A 19,716-nucleotide genomic window follows, 5' to 3' on the forward strand; every position below is an offset into this window, starting at 1 on the left:
CCAACGTTGTGTTATCACTTTATTCTTGTAAAAAGAAAATCCATAAGGGAAAGTATATTTCATCCAAAATGACAAGAAAACAGCAGCACTTGTATGGGAATTACACTGCAGTGCTATGACTAAAAACAGCTTATTTGACACTAATAAATACATAACATTCGGAGGGAAAAAACTATGATTTTTTTTTTTAAATAAAGGACTTTTAAGCCACAGAGAAAAGGACAAAATAAAGATACATAATATGAAGCTCAGTGAGAGAACACCACAGTTGCAGCGCTATCAAGAAAAAAAGATAAGACATAAAATACACTGTATGTCTAAAATATAAAGACATATTTGGAGTTATTTCACACCTTTTCGTTCAGTACATCATTCCACATGTGTCCATTCATTGTATTGGGGAAGACCCAGCACACGTTGGAGAGACCATGTCTCTCAACTGGCCTGGGAACGCCTCGGGATCCGCCGGGAGGAGCTTGACAAAGAAGCCAGGGAGAAGGAAGTCTGGGCTTCCCTGTTTAGGCTGCCGCCCCCGCGACCCCCGACCTTGGATAAGCGGAAGGAAGATGGATGGATGGAACTTGGAATACTGGATTAAAAATAGACTCTTTGATAAAATAGACTATTAGGTAACTACGAAAAAAATATTTTTAAGCCATAATGACATGAAAAAATAACATTTCTACGGGAAGTAAGTCTTAATTCTATGATAAAAACTGATCATTTTACAAGATTTTTTTTACATTAATAAATGTATATTAGAACACTTATTTTTAGTGAAGTTTTTTTTTTTAAAGTCATTTTTATTAAACATTATTGTACATAAATGATTAGTTTTTCCAAAACAATTTGGTGTCAGAAGTGGGATTCCTTGAGAGAAAATCGCCCTCATGTTGTCGAAGCCAGGAAATAAGAAATGAATATTTGTGATACGACACACAGTAGTCAGGATATTTAGAAGGATATTTCTCATCATTTGTTTAATTGGTTTAAAAAGAAGCAGCTCTTGGTCATGAAGGACAGTCGGACAAACACGCAGCATCAGGACGTGAAATGAGTCAGCGTCCTACGTCTTTGCCTTCCATCAGAATCAGGGAAGCTGGCCTCGGGCCCGGCCTGACTCACGTCAACGTTTCTGACACATTTCTTTTAGCTGCCGAGGACCTCGTCGGGTTTAATCAGTTCCTCGCTGCCGACGTCGAGAAAAGCCGCGGCTGACGTCCTTGAACGGGCTTTTGCACGTCTCACAGCACATAAATTGGTGAGGCTGTAAAGCGACACACTTTAATTAAAGTTCCTTAGTCCAGACCGGCACAGTTAACCGATTAGATCGGAAATAATCTTCAGCATTTTTATGGTAGCTGAAGCAGAAGAAGACATTATTTTGTCCATTTTCATTGATGCCAGTGCTGTCACTGATTAGAAAAAGAGCATCATCTTTACAAATTGGAATAAAATGACGTTTTTACAGCCACCACAAGCGGGAGACCAACACATCAAATATGAAAAAGCAAAGAAATGGTGTGGACACACACGTAAAATAAACCGAAATACAAACTATTTATCTCGAAACCAGGACTTGTCCACGGTGTTTAACCAAAAATGTACTTCGGAATTGTCAAGCCATTGATAAAATGCAGATAAAGTCCTTGAATTATGGTGAACTATTACAAAAATCATGTTTCTATGAGGAAAAAAAATATTTCACAGGAATAAATTCGTAATCCTAATATGATGACCTCAAAACATTTGGTTTTTTTGCTGTCGTACGTACAAAAATATAGGTAAATTAAATCAATATTACTACTTTATTCTTGCAAAAAAAAACGTACAAAATATAAAACATTTTTACGTGAGAAAAAAATGGGAACATACGCGTAGCAATCCAAATTTTAAAAAGTACAACTTCATTCTTATGAAAAAAATCTAGTTGTTAAAGTGAAGGAGTGATGAGAATTAAGTACAATAAATGGACAAGATTTTTTTATTTTTATTTTTATTTTACAAGAATAAATATGTAATATTATGAGGGCCAAAATTGGAATATTACAACTTTTGGGGGAAAATAGAGTTGCTATTGAAAAAACATCCGAGAGTGAATTCGTAATTCTTTGACAATTTTGACAAGAATATACTTTATATGTTACAAGAATAAAAGTATATGTTACAAGAATAAAAGTATCATATTATATTATTATGATATTATTGTGGAAAAAAATGAAGTTGCTATTGTGAAGGGGTTTAAAAGAAAAAAAAAACACAGGAGGAAAAAAGTTGGAATTCTGTGATAAAACTGTATTTACATTAAAAACCGTTTAAAACATTCTTTTTCATTTTTACGAGAAAATAGTTTTGAATTTGACAAGAAGAAATATAAAATACTGTATATATAAATAGAAATACCTTAGAGCTACTGCTTTTTTGTGAAGGCGTTTCTCAACCACACTGAAAAGGAAACAAAAAACAAGAGAATGTAATGTAAAATGTAATCCTGTGATGTAAAAACAGTCAATTTTCAAATAAAAATTGATAATTTTATGAGAAAAAAAAATTTAATTTTGCAAGAATAAAAGCATAATAACAAATTTATATTTGTAAAAAAAAAAAAGTTTTTATTGAGCAGTAATATGAGGGCCACAATGAAAACAAAGAAACGCTGCCACTGTGAATAAACAAGAAAAAAAAAAAAACAGGATTTTGTCAGCAATAAAATGGTTTATTTAATATTTTTAGTATTTGAGAATAATTATTTGTAATAGGACACATTTTTTTCTTGTCATTTTTTCTTCTTTTTTTAAAATTTGAATCAAGAATCTTTCATCCTCTGGTTCGTTCCTCTAATAGCTGCATTTCCAACATTTTAGGATAGAGATTTGTCAAAACATAACTGGATTCTTTTAAAAACATCACACTGCCAATTAGGACAGGTCTCCCACACACACACACACACACAATCCTATAATCATGTGTACATATGTAAGTGTTGCAATGAATAGCACCCACTGGTTCAGTGCCAGAGATGTACCCTGGGGGCGGGAACATGAAACGATAATCCAAAAGGAACACAAAACAACAGCAAGTGCAGATGGTGTAGAAAATCCTTATGAAACACACTTTTTATTTGTAAAAACTTCAATGCACTTCTATTGTATCCTTTTTTTCCTATACTCTTACTTCCCGTCCTTTCTTGCGTTGCCCTTCCTAAATCCACACACTGCGTTTCAGGGACATTTTATAGCCGTTTGAGCAGATTAGCCCCTCTTAAGAGAGCTCCACCCTGACAGGCGGCACTTTGGAAGTTCTAAATGGAGACCACAACAAGGACATTAGGAAAGAAAAAGTGTCGGGCGATCAGAGGGAGTAGCAAGTGGGAGTGGATGTGAGATGTCTGCCTCCCGGTTTCATCAGCAGAAGCCTGTTGGCGGAGAAATATCACAATTTGTAGCAATCGTTGGTTGTTGAGAGCCGTTTCTGATGTTTTTGCAATACAGTGTTCCCTCGTTTATCGCGGGGGATGCGTTCCCAAAATAAGCAAAATGCGCGAAGTAGCCTACTTCATTATTTTTTACAATTATAATTTATATTTTAAGGCTGTAAAACCCCTCACCACACACTTTATACACTCTTCTCACACAGGCAATAACATTTTCTCACATTTCTCTGATGTTTAAACCCTCTCAAAAAAGTTCAAACCTTGGTTTGAATTTTAACGACCAACCTGCAGGTCGGACACAAGAAATGATGAAGTCACTCACGCGTGTTCCACTCCTGTTGCAGTCTTCCTCCTTTCAGCTGAAAATTCATTTACAAGCCAGCAAGCAGGCGAGCTAGCAATGACACACGAAACACAGCAATGGTCGGCAGCCAATCAGGACGCAGAAAACAGACGAGAGAGGGAAGAGAGAGACGCTCAACTTCCCACAATGCAATTCTTCTTAAAGGGCCAGGCTGGGCCTGTAACAGCGTTCATATGCTGTAATCAAAAAAAGAAGCACTAAAGAAATTCGCGAAAGGTGAACGGCGAAAGAGCGAGGGAACGCTGTACGGACTTCGCTACGTTACTGCGGAAGCCCGTTTCCACCACTGACAGAAAAAAGTATTTCTAATTATGAGATAAAAAGTCAACTTTGTGGGGTAAAAGTCACAATGAGGGCATAAAAAGTTGGAATTATGAGATTTTAAAGAAATCATAATTGTGAGATAAGAAAGTCATCATTTTGAGATTAAAAATCAAAATTCGGAGATAAAAAGTCATAATTGTGAGAAAAAAGTCATAATTAGGAGACAAACAGTAATAATTACAGGATAAGAAAGTCATTATCATGACATAAAAAATTGAAATTATGAGATGAAAACTCATAATTGTGAGATAAAAGTCATCATTTTGAGATTAAAAATCGAAATTACAAGACGAAAAGTCATAATTGTGAGAAAAAAATCATAATTACGAGACAAAAAGTAATAATTATGACATTAAAAGGTCATAATCATAACATAAAAAGATAAAGTCATAATTATGAGATAAAAAGTCATAATTTTGAGGTAAAAAGACTGAATTATGAGATAAAAAGTCAAACTCCAAACAGCGCATGTGCTCACTGGAGCCTTGGTCACATGGCACTCGACACGTGAGTGTATGTATTTCATAATTTGGACTTTTTATCTTGTAATTATGACTTTAGTTCATAATTTGGACTTTTTAACTGATCATTTAGATTTTTTGAATCTCATAATTCTGATTTACCAGTGGGTTATTCTTCTTCTTTCATTGGCAGAAACGGGCTTCCATACATTACAGAGCAACAGTTTGTTGGTGTGATGCAGTGCACAGCTGCACCACTGCAATATGGACTGTAATGCCCCCTACTGGACTGGAGCTAAACCTTATCTTTCAATGGACATGGCTGGTCTAGTCTCACCTTGACACTCAAAGGCCTGCAGTGTGCTGGTGTAAGAGTGGCCCAGCCAGGAGGGGAAGCCCCCCAGGACCCTCAGCAGGTGGTGGGTGGAGTCTGTGAACAGCACGTCAGAGTCGGGATATCCTGCAGAGCTGAACAGGCTGAAGCCCTCGGTGGCGTTGCCAAAGATGTTCTAGCGGAGGAAGGAAGAAGCCATGATGGACAATGAATGAACGGATGACGGAGAGAAGGTCAGCGCACTCACCTGAAGGCGTTCCAAATATTTCCAGACGCGACATTTGTCCTCCATGCGCACCACCACGGCGTTGGCGGGAACGGCGGCCAGGTGGCAGCGTTCGTACTCCTCTAGATCAGCTTCCGTGCCATCGGGACACAGCAGCTTCAGGTCCTCCACTTCCAGATCCAGGGCCCACGATTCCTGGTTCCTGCCTGGACAGGTGAGGCCACGGAGACGTCACTTTGCAGTCTCACGCTGAAAACCTCCAAATAGGTTTCTTTTTCTAAATGTCGCATCAGTGCAACCTTCTGCTTCTTTAATTGGCACGCTGACATTTGGACATCCATCGCCTGTTGCCGGGCAACCGCAGGTGGACAAACACCCAAAGACATCTCGGCATCGCGTCAAAGTACGTCAATGCCAGAGCGCAACGTGTTCGGAATTCATTTTTACATAATACACACCGTCCAGGTTGTCAAAGACAGTCGTGTGCTTGACAAAAGCCACGTCGCCGAGGTTCTCAGCCACACACCTGAAAGAAACACACAAACAAGTATGTCGAAATAGACTCAAACTTGGAGCTAAATAAGGTCATCTGTACTGTGAAACCAAATAAGCTTCTTTGGAAGAAGTACTCTAACCTTCTGGCTCTAAATAATGAGCACGGGTCAGTAAGAAAGAAGCCAAACTCAGTTAGAGAACCAGCCAAATTTAGGACACACTTTCTCATCCAATAGTAAGGGAAAACAGCCATCTCTGAACGGGGGGAGGTCTGTGACACCACCTTTCTCCCACATACAATGCTGTGCTTTCATCCCTTCCAAAAAGATTCAGTCATGTAGCCCGGGGGGCAGACCCCCACTCCATTGTATCCTATCGATGGTCATTTGACACCACTAAAGAGCTAACCCTTCCTGTCTGGTCCCGTCTCCTCCTTTAGAGGAAAAACAGATTGGCTCTTGCACCGAGCTCTCAGACTAGAGCTGTTCTACCTAGTCTGACTGGTGTGTGTCCCACCGAGCCTTTGAGCATGAACTGATGAAGCCTGCTCGGATGAGAGGCGAAACGTCTTCTAAGACAACCTGAACAGTCCAGTTGTGATGCCCTGAGAATACAAAGACCTCAATGAATGAGAGGCTTCGCAGGCATACAGCAAAAAATGGTAATGTAGTTTAATTGAGGTTTGGACACCCTTGTGCTATGGACAGTACATGCTAGCATACAAACGTTTCCAGACACCTCCCCATGCCCCTTAATGTTAGTATTTCATCTTAAGTAATATTAGTATTCATTAGTATTACGATATTGCTCTCTTACTATTTTGTCCTTATTGTTGTACATTTTTGCTGTTTATATTATTTTTACAGATATTTCAACTTTTAATTTTTTTCTGGTAATGTTATGACTTTCTCATATTTGGACTATCGTAATATTATGACTTTTTCTCAACTTGATTTTCCAAATATTTTTGGTTTTGTTTTGTTCTTTTCTCATATTAGGACTTTTTTCCTTTAATTTTTCAATTTTATGCTCTTTTTTCCTGTTAATATTATGACTTTACTCTCCATTTTGCCTTTATTCTTCTAAAATTACTGTTGATTTCCCCATTTTTGCAGTTTTTTTTAATAAATATTTCAACTCTCATCTCATTTTTTTTATTCTCATATTTTGATTTTATTGTAATATTATAAATTTCTGCCAACTTAATTTTCCAAAAATTGCAATTTTTTTCTTTGTTGTTTTGTTTCTTTTTTCCTTAAATTTTTACATTTTATTATGACTTTACTCTTTCTAATATTTTGTCTTTTTCTTGTAAAATTACTGCTTTTCTCCATTTTTCTGTTTTTTTTAGTTGACTTGTTTAATTGTATTTTTAACAGGTGCCGAGGGCCAATAAAAAAAAAACAGCCGCAGACTGCAAATAGCCCCCGGGCCGCACTTTGGACACCACCAGTATAGACTTCAGAGTGTGAAAATTTGAAACTGAGTCAAAAGTTCAGAGACGCCATCTCATTTAGTAGCATGGAAAAGAGTCTCTAAACTTTTGACTGCACCTCTGTATAGTAACTTTTAAAGCGCAAGGATCTGATTCACTTGCATGGGACAGTCAGAAATTTCAAATGCTCACACTTTACTATGTAAAGCACCAGTCAAAGGTTTAGAGACACCTTCCTATTCAATAATATGGGAAAGTGTCTTTAAACTTTTGCCTGTATTTCAAATGCACGTACTTTAAAACGTACTACTTTTGACTGTATTTCAAAAGCTCACACTTTTGAAATAGTAACACTTTTGAGTTACTATCCACAGTACCAGTCAAAAGTTTAGGGACACTGCCCCATGCATTGAATCAGAAGGTGTCCCCAAACTTTTTTCGATTTACCCGAATCAAAAGATTTGAAATGCCTTCCCATTCAATAACATGGGAAAGTGTCTCTAAATTTTGGGCTGCTGGGTATTGTGTCTGATCGGAGACAGATAAGAGTTCCGGAGACGGATAACTAACAAGAATAATGTACCTCAGGGCCCCCGCCTCGCCGTAGTGTCGCTCTCGGGGGTTGCTGGCGCAGATGTGTCTGTCATTCTCGTCGCCTATGCAGGCCTCGCACAGGTTCTTGGGGTTGTTGCCCCTGGGGTCGTGCTGGGGGTCCTTGATGCCAGGTACGCAGCTGTAACCAAAGAAGTTGCCCACCACTGGGAAGGAAAGACGAAGAAAAGAAAAAACTCATGACAGGATAATCTGTCAGGATAACATTGGTCAGGGACGGCGAAGTACAGCGAGGGAAGTTGCACTGCTCCCCAACGCTGATCTGCGAGGTGTTGACCAGGTAGCCGATGGGAACGGTCCAGCCCACGGTGGTGCGCATGCCGGGGTGGCAGGAGCTGCGTTCATGCATCTCCAGCAGGGACAAATCGGATGATGAGCGCCGGGCCAGCGCCACCACGTAGTAGCTGATGCCATCTGCAGAAAGAATGCATTTTTTATGTTTGTTTGTTTTTAATCTAATCCCCACCCCTAATTTGCCAATGCTTGATGCCTGACCTATGACCTGTAGACTCACCCACTCCATTGAGGGACTCCCCTGCTGATACCTCCAGGCCGTGACACAGACCTGCAGCGTAGACGTCATCTGCAAACATGGAGGCTGCATCTGCGCTCCCATTCTGGGAAGTAAAAAAAAAAAGGTTAAAAACAACACAAAAAAATTAAAAAAATAACACTTAATAACACTTAACTAAAAGTGTTTAAAACTTTTAATAAAAGGACAAAAGCAGAAAATGAAACAGATTTTGATCTTTTCTCTATTGGGAAGTATAAAATTCATTCAACCAAATAAATGATGATAATTTAGAATGTGGCTATTAGCATACAACCAACAAGGTTAAGTATCACTATCAGTGTTAAATCATTTAAATGAGTAGTTAAACACACTAATTCCAATAGATACATTAAAACACAAATACTAAACCAAAACAAATAAATTAAAATGAATAAATAAAAAGTGAAATTGACATTTGACATTTTAAAAATGTTACATTTGTATTAAATAGTAATTAATTCTTATTATAATTACTATGAGCATACATTTTTATTTTGAAATATAAACAGATTTCATGAACACCTTAATCACACATAAGCTTTTCTTACTTTTTTTTTTTTATACATACTTTAATTTTCTCCATGCAGTCTCTGGTGTTCAGCCCTCGAACGCATTGCAAGTTCCCTCTGACATTCCGAGCTGTGGCGTTCCCGGCCAGATCCATGCACTTCTGTTCCTCCGCATCCGATATCACACACCATGACACTGAACAGCAGCCAATGAAAGGCAAGAGCGTTACTGTTTCTACTGATAATGCTGTGCTAATATTGTTCCTACCTGTTGCTTTTTGATGGGAGACGCAGTGGACGGAGAGAAGATGCGAGAAGAGCAGGAAAGCTGAAGTTCTCCCTAAAAGCTCCATGTCCACTCTGGTTGGGAGACTTGGGATAGTCCTTCTAATGCAACAGGGAATGAGGAGCAGGTGGATTTCATTGCACGGAACCAAAACAAAAAAAGTCAGTGAAGCAGGAATCTGAGAGGAGGAGAGTGTTGGTTAGCGAAAGAAGTCCTCAGAATAATCCTTCCTTAGTCTGCAGATAGTATAGCAGGATAGCATTACCCAATGCTGTATTATCTATATACATAGAGTGGGAGCACTGCAGGTCACCTGGCAATAAGAGTCAACTTGGGAGTTTTTAATTAAAAGGTGCAGCAGACAATGTGCCTCTGTGAACTGAACCGATACCGGGCCAGACTCGCTGCGACCCACTGGAGGCTGAAGCCTAGCTAACTTAACAGCGCTGCCTTTTGTCCCACGGTCACACATCACAGAGCGGCTCCATACAATTCTCCCTGTGCGCTGCATACATTTGGCACAAGTCGAGTACTATGGAGAAGTATCGCATTTCCTCAACTTCGTTCTAATACAGTGGTTGTCAGCTGGTGGGTCGCGGACTGAGAGTCAAAAATAACATTTAAATATGTAATATACAGCCAACATCTGAGATGTATCTGAGATATGGCATAGGCCGGTGGGTCCCAAACTTTTTACTGTTGTGTACCACTTCAGTTGTTTCACCTGAAGCCATGTACCCCCACACTTAAAAAAACATAAGCCTTTTTTTCTTAATTAACTCGATATATTGAACACAATTAATTGATTAAATCATTTTATAGTAATTCCGGGTGAAAATGTGTATTTTGTATGGTTACGTTTTGATAATATTTCACATGAACACTGATAAATACATAAGTAATCATCCTACACGTCTTTTATTCCAGTCTGATGTTGACTTCCTTCTGTTTGAATGGGTTGAATTTTTTGTAGCTGTGGTTTAAGTCTGCACATAAAGCAGTATCCAAAGTACAAAAATACATACAACCAATCGTTTTCAGGGGACAGCAATATAAATGAAATCTTCAAGATTAAACACTCTTAATGCACAAAATCATCATCAAACTTACTTATTTGTTCATATAATGCACACAGCAATGACCAACTTCATTCTGTGGCTCCTTTCTGCGCTGTTCTTCTTGCAGTGAGGCGTTCAGGCACACTCGGAATTGTGAGTGTTCCGCGCCAATTGTCGTTTTTATTCACGTACCCCCATCACAACTGGTGAACCCCTCTGGATACACCTACCCCACTTTGGAAACCGGGGACATAGGCGATTTAATTTTATTTGTATTTTTTTCTTCATTGAAATATATATATATATAATTTTCCTTCCATTCAAGCATTGTTTTGGTTCAGTTACGAAAACGTCCGAGCTGATGTAGATTTAAATTCATGGTAGATCTTAAAGATGTATAAGGATTCTAACACACCCATCTGGCAACGCCGATCCCACAGTGCACCGCGATGCTAACGTTTTGGTGACGTCACGTTAGTCTGGAACAAAAACAAGCGAGTTGGTGGGCTGGGCTGGGCCCCTCTTTGGTGGCTGCCATCGCTAATTTCCAGTAAAAAAAAAAAGCACACATTTAACCGAATCCAAGGAGACGTACACATAACGGGATGAGGTAGAAGGCGTCACCCGTGTGTGCCGGGTAAGTTTAAAGTTTTCGGGTCGCTTACTTTTGCTAGTCTTGTGGCTGAGCTTTGTTTGGTACTGTAGCTAGTTTAGCATGCCAGGCTAGGCTAACAGCAGCATCTTTCTGCTCTTGACTGGCGCCTCCGAGACGGCGGTATTCGGCCAATAAACCTTCTTGTTAATGCACCCCCCTCGGCTACACAAAACAAATAACCTCTGACCTGGGGGGGTGCTTTAAATATGCATGCATGTTGGCGCTAAGTTAATTGGTAAGATAACTGCATATCACAGTAGAGGGTGTGTGGTAATGTTTGACAATGCAATTTGGAAATGTTAGCAAACATCGGGGGCGGGGTGTGCGTAAATGTAATTATCTGCTACTCTTACAGTTTTCCACCAGTGCACTGAGACATGGCTTGGAGGAGTCTCCACGTCCTGCTGCTGCTGCTTTTCAAGTGGGCCTTCCAAACATCAGCTGAGGGCTCAGGTACTGTACCAGTTGTCCTCTCCCATGTTTAACGTCTTTTTGTTGTGTCCATGACACAAACATAGCAAAGCATCAAGTGTGTACAGTGAACATCTTGTGGTCTCCCTCCACAGATGGGCAGCTCGTGTGCCTGTGCGACAGTACGAAATGCCTCCAGGACCAGTGCCAGGGTACGCGCTGCTTCTCCTCAGTGCGGGTGGGCTCCAACGGCGTGGTATTTGAGCGGGGCTGCCTGGAGGGCCCCAAGAAAACGCGCTTACACTGCTCCACACAGCCTTCCTCCCACCAGGCCATTTCATGCTGCTCCCATGACATGTGCAACCTCAACACGACAAGGAGCTCTGTGATGGCTCTGCTGCCTTCAGGTGCAGTGACAGAAATAGTTCATCCAAGATCACTTGTTGGACTTTTTCTTCACTGCGAATTATCCAATGTGTAGCCCCGCAGGAAGAGCCGGTCGGGTACGGCGTCGGGATGCTGGTTCTCTTCGTGGTGGGTCCCATTGTGGTTCTGGCTCTGATGTCAGTGGCATTGGCGCTGGCCTGCAGGAGGCTCCACCACGGCCGCCTGCAGAGGCTGCAGGAGTTCGACACTGAGCAGGGGGCCGTCGAGGGCCTCATCACCTCCAATGTGGGGGACAGCACTTTAGCGGTAAGAGGAACAGGACATCTCTTTGAACTTGCATTGAGAGGACTAAAGTGGGTTTGTCTGCTCCTTTTAGGACTTGCTGGATCACTCGTGCACATCGGGGAGTGGTTCAGGTCTTCCATTCCTGGTCCAGAGGACTGTTGCTCGGCAGATCAGTCTGGTGGAGTGTGTAGGTAAGTTGGGCAGCATTGTAAATCTAAAGCAAAATGAATGAGTCCAGCTGCATTTACACTAACTATTAGCGATGTGTTGGTCGTGAACGATTTGGCTCTAAGAGCCGTCGCTCATTTCAAAGTGCCGGCAGGGGCCGGTTTGCGTCGATGGGAGCCAATTGGAAGCCCGTTAGTTGCCTCATTGGTTTCTCAGCCTCATTGGTTAAAATGATCTAAGAGTTGGGAATTGTACTGCCACATGCTTATATACAGTACCACTCAAAAGTTTGGAACGCATTCTCATGTTATTAAATGGGAAGGTATGTTTAAACTTTTGGCCCGTATGGTATTTTTCTTACAATACCTGTGTTGGCCTTCCTGTGGCGTTTTTGCATCTCCATTTCGGGTTCTTCTGTGTGTCCCTCCAAGGCAAGGGGAGGTACGGTGAGGTGTGGCGAGGCCAGTGGCAGGGCGAGAATGTGGCCGTCAAAATCTTCTCCTCGAGGGATGAAAAGTCCTGGTTCCGAGAGACTGAGATCTACAACACAGTGCTCCTGAGACACGAGAACATCTTGGGTGAGTCTACTGAACCTCTTCAGATCATCACATCAGGTATTGATGACGCTCACGTGACTCCTTGCAGGCTTCATGGCGTCTGACATGACTTCGCGCAACTCCAGCACCCAGCTGTGGCTCATCACTCACTACCATGAAAACGGCTCCCTGTACGACTACTTGCAGCGGGTCGCTGTGGAGCCGTCGGAGGGCTTGGCCATGGGGGCGTCCATCGCCAGTGGCCTGGTGCATCTGCACACAGAGATCTTTGGCACAGAGGGTAAGCCGGCCATCGCACACCGGGACCTGAAGAGCAAGAACATCCTGGTGACCAAGGAGCTGCGCTGCTGCATCGCCGACCTTGGTAAGAGAATACTTTTACAACAAGTGCAGTTTGGAACAGTAGGAAAACACACGTGAGGTGTGCTGACACTATTTTTTTTTTTTTTTTTTTTTTTTTTTAATGGCACTGAACAAGTCTCAACCAATCAACAGCCGAGCTCCACCCTTTAGGGTTGTGTATTTGGTACAGTAATGGTTATAAAAGTGCCTTCTTCAACTTTGCACAAAGGAAACACCAAACAATGCTTACCAGACTGCACTGTGTGGTAGAAACTGGGCTGTGATTCACTGCTGGTGTGTTTTTCCAGGGCTGGCGGTGACCCACTCGCAGGCAGACAACCTGCTGGATGTGGGCAACAACCCCAAAGTGGGCACCAAGCGCTACATGGCACCCGAGGTCCTGGACGAGAGCATACAGACAGACTGCTTTGACGCCTTCAAGAGAGTGGACATCTGGGCCTTCGGGCTGGTGCTGTGGGAGATAGCGAGGCGTACGTACAGCAACGGTAAGTCTATAGGCTTTTAGGACCTCCTGAATCTGTAGGCCCTGATAAATTCCCTCAATTCGTCTGTGCAGGTATCGTAGAAGACTACAAGCCTCCATTCTATGATCTGGTACCAAATGACCCAAGTTTTGAGGAGATGAGGAAGGTGGTGTGTGTGGAACAGCAGAGGCCTTTTATCCCCAATCGCTGGTTCTCTGACCCAGTATGTCGTTGGCTCATCCCCTCTGTATCATCAGCGTATTCCTGCACAGTCTTAACTTGTCCTCTTCTTCTCCTCTCAGACACTCTCTGCTTTGGTGAAGCTGATGAAGGAGTGTTGGTACCAGAACCCATCAGCCAGGCTGACAGCGCTACGCATCAAAAAGACCCTGGATAAGATCCACAGCTCCCTGGACAAGGTGAAGGACTCGTGAGAGGAGCATCCCTTCTTCCGTGGTTGCCTTCCACTGACCTTCTTCGGACTGGGCCTTTACAAGACAACACTTTGTAATGTTCTGCTCTGGCTAGAGACAATCAGGAGTTAGCCAACAGACTTGGCTATGTGTACTTATCTTAACACATCACTACGGAGGTGAACATGTCCATTTGTCATGGTCATTGCTCTAAAGCTGAAAAATAGGAATACATCTGCAGATGATGTAACAATCCAAGTCTTCTGTGAAGGGAGAGGAGAGGTCAAGGAATATTTGTTTACACTAGTGACTTATTCTTTTTAAGATATGGAGGTTTACTGTCTAGCAAGTGGGGCCTGTGCATACTCCTCTCGCCTCTCATCATGCCTCACTGCACAAACCACCTGAATAAGGAAAAACAAAACACTCCATCTTCAGTAGAAAACATTTTATTTATGCCTTGAAGTTGCCTAGGTGTGCGGTTACAGGTGAATTTGTTCACAAATGCTCGCTTTTGTTTATCTTTTTATATGTAATAAAATATTTGCTGCACTTCTGTCACAGATTTGACTATACTTATATATTATTACTTGGAGTATAGACAGTCATTGCATTTGTTCAACTGGTGGCCTCCACTCTTAATAGATGCCATGACTCAATTAATGGTCTATTTGAATGAATTAATACCGCAAGATGGCTGTAATTACCTCAGTACATGCAGCCTGCACAGCAGACATGGCATCTGTAAAGCTGAAAGTGTCGCGCTGGATGGAGGAGAAATTTTGAAAGCCATAAAATAAAGGCCTCCTCTATAAATGTATTGCTGTTTTCCTCAAACATCTGCTACTCTCTGCAGTTAAGTAAATATTACTGGCCACTGTTCTAAAAAATATGTACCCCCGCAACTTGCCCCGTACCACTAGGGGTATGCGTACCCCTCCCTGGTTGGGAATCACTGGTCTACCCTACATAAATTAACATAAAAAAAGGTTATGGCTTGCCATGTGTCATTTGCATCTGCCCAAAAACAACAAAAAGTGGGATATAAAACTCTTATCTTCATATTACCTTTATTAGTCTTGAAGGCCTTCTCAGAGTATAGCGCTGCTGGTGACTTTCATCGCATATGGTCTGGTAAAGTCTTGTATGGGTTGAGGATGCCTTTGGGGTCCAGCATGGCCTTGATGCCGGCCATCATGGCGACCGCCCGGCTGGGTTTACTGTAGTAGATGTAGTTCCTCTTCTTCAAGCCGAGCCCGTGCTCGGCGCTGACGCTGCCCTGACAGCCGGATGTCCACTCATAGACGAAGGGGTCGATGGCGGCCAGGAGTGCGGGGTCTCTGGCAGGAGAGGTGATGTTCAAGTGGAGGTTGCCATCTCCTACAAAAGGAGAGAAGACAATAGAAGTCATCATTTAGGATTGATGAAATTGTAGTTCACTCACCTCCCCACTAGATGGAGTTACACTTATTGCGCTCTCACTCGCTGGATGATGGAATGCAGCACAATGCATCCCCGACTATTCACAATTCAGCATTTGCAGCATGTTTTGCAATTTGCTTAAGAGTGTCAAAAATAGGCATTTTTATGGGTGCACCTGTTAATCGCGTTTTTGGCAGGAGGTCTCAGATGGTATCCCCCGCATAGAGCAGGAGTCAGCTGCACATATTATTTAGTTATTTAGTTTATCTTTACGAAATTACTCTTTTTGTCTCACCTACGTGCCCGTATCCTACAACGCTCTTAGCCTGGGCCCCTAGGTGCTCCCTCATGTCAGTCACTAGCTGGTAGATCTTCTCCACGGGAAGCGAGACGTCATACTTGTAGGTGAAGCCTTCATGAGTCAGAGCCTCTGTCACGCGTTCACGCATCGACCATAAAGCCTTCAAGAAAAAAAATTATCAAAAGGAAAATCACATTATCTGCTTTTACTTTCTTGGTAGTATGCCGCCCCCTGGTGGTTAGGCAAGTACATTATGCGCATCTCCATTTGAAGCCACATAACCTTTGTTTTGGATTCCTCCGTCGCCACCGTCCCATCAGTGACCAGCGATGAGGTCATGGCCTCCTCCAAAAAATTGTGGAGCTTCTCCTCATCGTGCTTTGCATCAGATCCAGACGTTTCTATGACGACGTAGAAAGGGCAATCTGCAAGCAAAGGCAGGGGGGTTTTGTTTTATTTATTTATTTATATATATATATATATATACATATATATATATATACACATATATATATATATATATACATATACATATACATATATATATACATATATATATATATACACATATATATATATATATATACATATACATATACATATATATATACATATATATACATATATATATATTATATATATATATATACACATATACATATACATATATATAGGCCTTTATTTCTACAAATTTTTCCTTCCAGCACAGTGTTTGCTAAAACGAAATTCAGCACTCTGGATCATATTAGCGTTTTAAAATAAATAAATAGCTATAAGATAATTTTACCGTAAATGTGAGCATACCCTACAGCAGGGGTCTCAAACACAATTTACCTGGGGGCCGCTGGAGGTAGAGTCTGAGTGAGGCTGGGCCGCATCAAGTATTGGGAGTAGGGCTGGGAATGTCGGGGTACCTCACGATACCACACGCAATACATAGGTCACAATAACGATAATATCTTGATACAGTATTAGGGTGAATCAAATAAATAAATAATTTCATAGTTTATATTTTGCTGCATTCAGCTGGGATAGGCTCCAGCTTACCCGTGACCCTAATGAAGACAAGGTATAGAAAATGGATGGAATTTTTTTACATTTTTTAAGTGACTCACTCACTCTTAGTTCAGTGTAGGCTTATGTGTGCATCCTACGAGTAACATTGGCTTGTCGCACGCCGTACTACAGTAATCTTTGAAGACAAGTCGAGGGCCGCAAAATGTGACTCGGCGGGCCGCAAATGGCCAAAGGGCCACGAGTTTGAGACTCCTGCCCTCCAGGGTAGGCCATAAGTTTCCATACATACAAAAATGTAAAATATATGTTGTTTTTTTTAATGTGTATCCTATGTATGGAAACTTATGGCCCACCCTGTATAATATAAACATATAGTTTCACTATGTTACTATTTTTACCCACAAATTTCTGATAAATTAAAACAATATATTACAATAATTAATCAAACATATACTAGAATATATAACCCAAATAAAATAAAAGTTATATAGCAATTATTTTACGTGTGCGTGTTTGTGTGTGTGTGTGTACCAGAGATAGGGTTATCCAGTTTGAGGTGTGTATTGAGCAGCCTCATACATTCACTGTCCAAGAACTCAAATGCAGACAGGATTTCACCCAGCATGCTTCTGCACAGCTGAAAGGTCTTCAGGAGATCCTCAAACGTTTCACAACCTGATCACGTGCAGAAGAACACACAAGTTGTTTATTCTGGATAATTTTTTTTTTACAACTATGATGCTAAATGTGAAGAGCCCTACCCAGAAAAACCACATTGACAGATTTGGGTTTGTGAGGACAAAGGATGGAGACAGCCGTGATGACCCCTAGTGTTCCTTCAGAGCCGATGAAGAGCTGTTTGAGGTCGTATCCTGTATTGTCCTTCCTCAGAGTGGCCAAACAGTCCAGGACCTGCCCGTCTGCCAACACCTGGACCATCACACCCACAAAGCAACAGCTCTCAGTGTCACAAAACATCTGCTAACTGAAGGAAGAAAAGCTCCTTAACTTCCTCACCGCTTCCAAACCTAGAACATTCCCGTGCAAGGAGCCGTACCGCAGCAGCCGCAGCCCACCAGCATTGGTCGCCACGTTGCCCCCGATATGGCAGCTGCCTTTGGCCCCCAGGTCTAGAGGCATGATGTGGTCTCGCTGCTCCAGGTAGAGAGACAGGTTCTCCAGAACGCAACCCGCCTGGCATGTCAGGACCCCTCAAAGGTGCAGAAAAGTATGTCCTGGATAACTATCACTGACCACAACATTAGGTACACCTGTAGAACCTACAAAGACTCGGTTTTAATTGACGCCAACAGACCACTATTTTACTGCATTTCTTCAGATGAATTTACTCAGCTGCAGAGAGTACCGGGCATCTATGAGAGGTAACGGATTGAAAAGAGAAAGGACTTTATTTGTAGTAATTTGTTATTATAAAAATGTTAAATTATTGTGTCAATATTTTTCCTGCTACCAAATTAATAAATTAAATTAATTAAACCGAATTTTTTTAATTTTATTAATTTAAATGTAATTAATGAAACAATTAAAATATTATACATATACTGTACATATAACATGTGTAATTTTGTTGAAATGAACAAAAAAAGGTTATTTTTGAGTAAAATAACCAGAATGTTATATTAATAAATTATATTTGTGGCAGTTCAGTTTTGGGTTCCTCAAAAGAAAATTATCCACGTGTAAAAAAACAGGTCCAAATATAATTTTTGAAGTGGCAGTAGTTTACTCACCTGCAGCGAGTGGCTGGCATCTATCAGGCCTTTAATTGCACAAATGCATTTTATTACAATACTAAAATCACATAACAAATTGTGATTTTTCTGAAAAAAATAAAATGATATACTGCAATAAATAAAATATACGCAACATCAGCTTTACAGATACCATGTCTGGCCAGCAAGTAATGTGTTGTCTTCTGTGACACATGGTGCTATCAGTGATATCACTATTTATTTTCTGGATTGATTTAATTAGGCATTATTTTAGCAAACAATTGAGGCACAACATCTATTAAAGCGGAGGCTACTAGTTAGTGTGGACACTCACCAGAAACACAGTCAAAGCTCAGGATGTTGTTCATGAAGGCGGTGGACAGAATGATCTCATCGTAAACGGGAACGCTGCCGCCCACCAGCCCGGTGTTGCCTCCTTGCGTGTTGACCGCCAGGTTACGACGGTTACAGTAGCTACATTTGGGAAGGAGACAACTGTTGGCATGTGATAAAGTGTATGTCGTTGACACTATTTGTGGTCCCTACCTGAGAATTTGAGAGACTTCCTGTGTTGACTGAGGCCTCAGCAGCACTTCACTGGAACCTGCAGAAGAGACACAAACGTCATTGAATTATCTTCTTTTACTTCTACTTTTGGCTTGTCCCGTCACCTTTCACAGACTTGAGCCAGTCTACATTGCACGATTCCAACAGGTCCGGGTCGGTGATGGTTCTGCCAGGTAGAATCCTCCTGAAAAAGTCCATATCCTCTGGCGTCACTGTGGAGAAGGGTAGCCTCTCTGGTGCTGCATCAAATGACGTGTTGGCCACATCTGCCCCGCCGTGGAACCTCCGACAGCAAGCTACACTTTGACACAGGCTCGTGGACAACAATGGGCCATAGGATGTGGATGAGCGGATGATGTGTTTGCTCAAGGGTTTTAGAGCGCTCCTCAGCTTCAATGTCCTCTGCAACATCCCAGCCATGACTGTAAGATTGTAGTAAGTAGTTAGCAACGTCTTAGCAAATACGGCCACTTCTTCTCTCTATATCTCCACACACAATTCATTAAAAATATAGCATTAGTTCGCAGTGATGTATAAAATTAACAAATGGCTTCTGAAAACTTTCAAGCTAAAGCTACTAGCTAGCTACCTCAGCACAGGTTTCAGAAGAAATTAGCTATCAAACTTACCTCAAAAGTTTTCTAATTTGCCGCGTTGTGGGGCACCTTCAAATTTTCGTGACGGTAGCCACTATTAGAGTAGCGTTTCCTTTTTTTTTTTTTTATAGTTTAGTCATTGAAATGTTCAGCTAACAGTAGCAACAGGAACAGTTCCGGGGGGTGAGAGCAGAGACGACGGACCAATCAACGTTTACGCTGAGCCGAAAGAGGCGGGGTTATCGTTTTAGGTCGGTCCAATGGCAGCTGTAGAAGAAGTGAAATAT

General features: G+C 41.5%; 2 protein-coding genes across 7 annotated transcripts; one reads left to right on the forward strand and one right to left on the reverse strand.

The window, feature by feature from the left end:
* Window positions 1–280: 280 nt before the first annotated feature.
* On the reverse strand, window positions 281–19,627 carry otomp (otolith matrix protein). Of its 6 annotated transcripts, none has more exons than XM_054796013.1 (12): window positions 12,628–14,903; window positions 12,363–12,552; window positions 9,015–9,133; window positions 8,806–8,942; window positions 8,199–8,301; window positions 7,913–8,098; window positions 7,656–7,830; window positions 5,601–5,668; window positions 5,164–5,348; window positions 4,920–5,091; window positions 2,404–2,445; window positions 281–546 (listed from the first exon to the last, which is right to left on the reverse strand). In XM_054796013.1, exons 3-11 carry the CDS (start codon window positions 9,097–9,099, stop codon window positions 2,411–2,413), a joined length of 1,146 nt encoding a protein of 381 aa, XP_054651988.1. In that variant the 5' UTR covers window positions 9,100–9,133; window positions 12,363–12,552; window positions 12,628–14,903; the 3' UTR covers window positions 281–546; window positions 2,404–2,410. The 6 variants fall into 6 exon arrangements, with proteins under 6 accessions (XP_054651988.1, XP_054651987.1, XP_054651990.1 ...); XM_054796012.1 differs by having other exon boundaries at window positions 10,143–12,552; XM_054796015.1 differs by having other exon boundaries at window positions 9,015–9,210; window positions 10,143–12,552.
* acvr1l (activin A receptor, type 1 like) lies at window positions 10,553–14,356 on the forward strand. The gene is made up of 10 exons (XM_054796018.1): window positions 10,553–10,727; window positions 11,101–11,198; window positions 11,312–11,563; window positions 11,638–11,849; window positions 11,920–12,019; window positions 12,428–12,574; window positions 12,642–12,917; window positions 13,204–13,401; window positions 13,473–13,603; window positions 13,683–14,356. Exons 2-10 carry the CDS (start codon window positions 11,123–11,125, stop codon window positions 13,812–13,814), a joined length of 1,524 nt encoding a protein of 507 aa, XP_054651993.1. The 5' UTR covers window positions 10,553–10,727; window positions 11,101–11,122; the 3' UTR covers window positions 13,815–14,356.
* Window positions 19,628–19,716: the final 89 nt, after the last annotated feature.

Source organism: Dunckerocampus dactyliophorus, chromosome 13 (genome assembly GCF_027744805.1).
Source record: "Dunckerocampus dactyliophorus isolate RoL2022-P2 chromosome 13, RoL_Ddac_1.1, whole genome shotgun sequence".
In the NCBI taxonomy this organism is placed as follows: Eukaryota; Metazoa; Chordata; class Actinopteri; order Syngnathiformes; family Syngnathidae; genus Dunckerocampus; species Dunckerocampus dactyliophorus.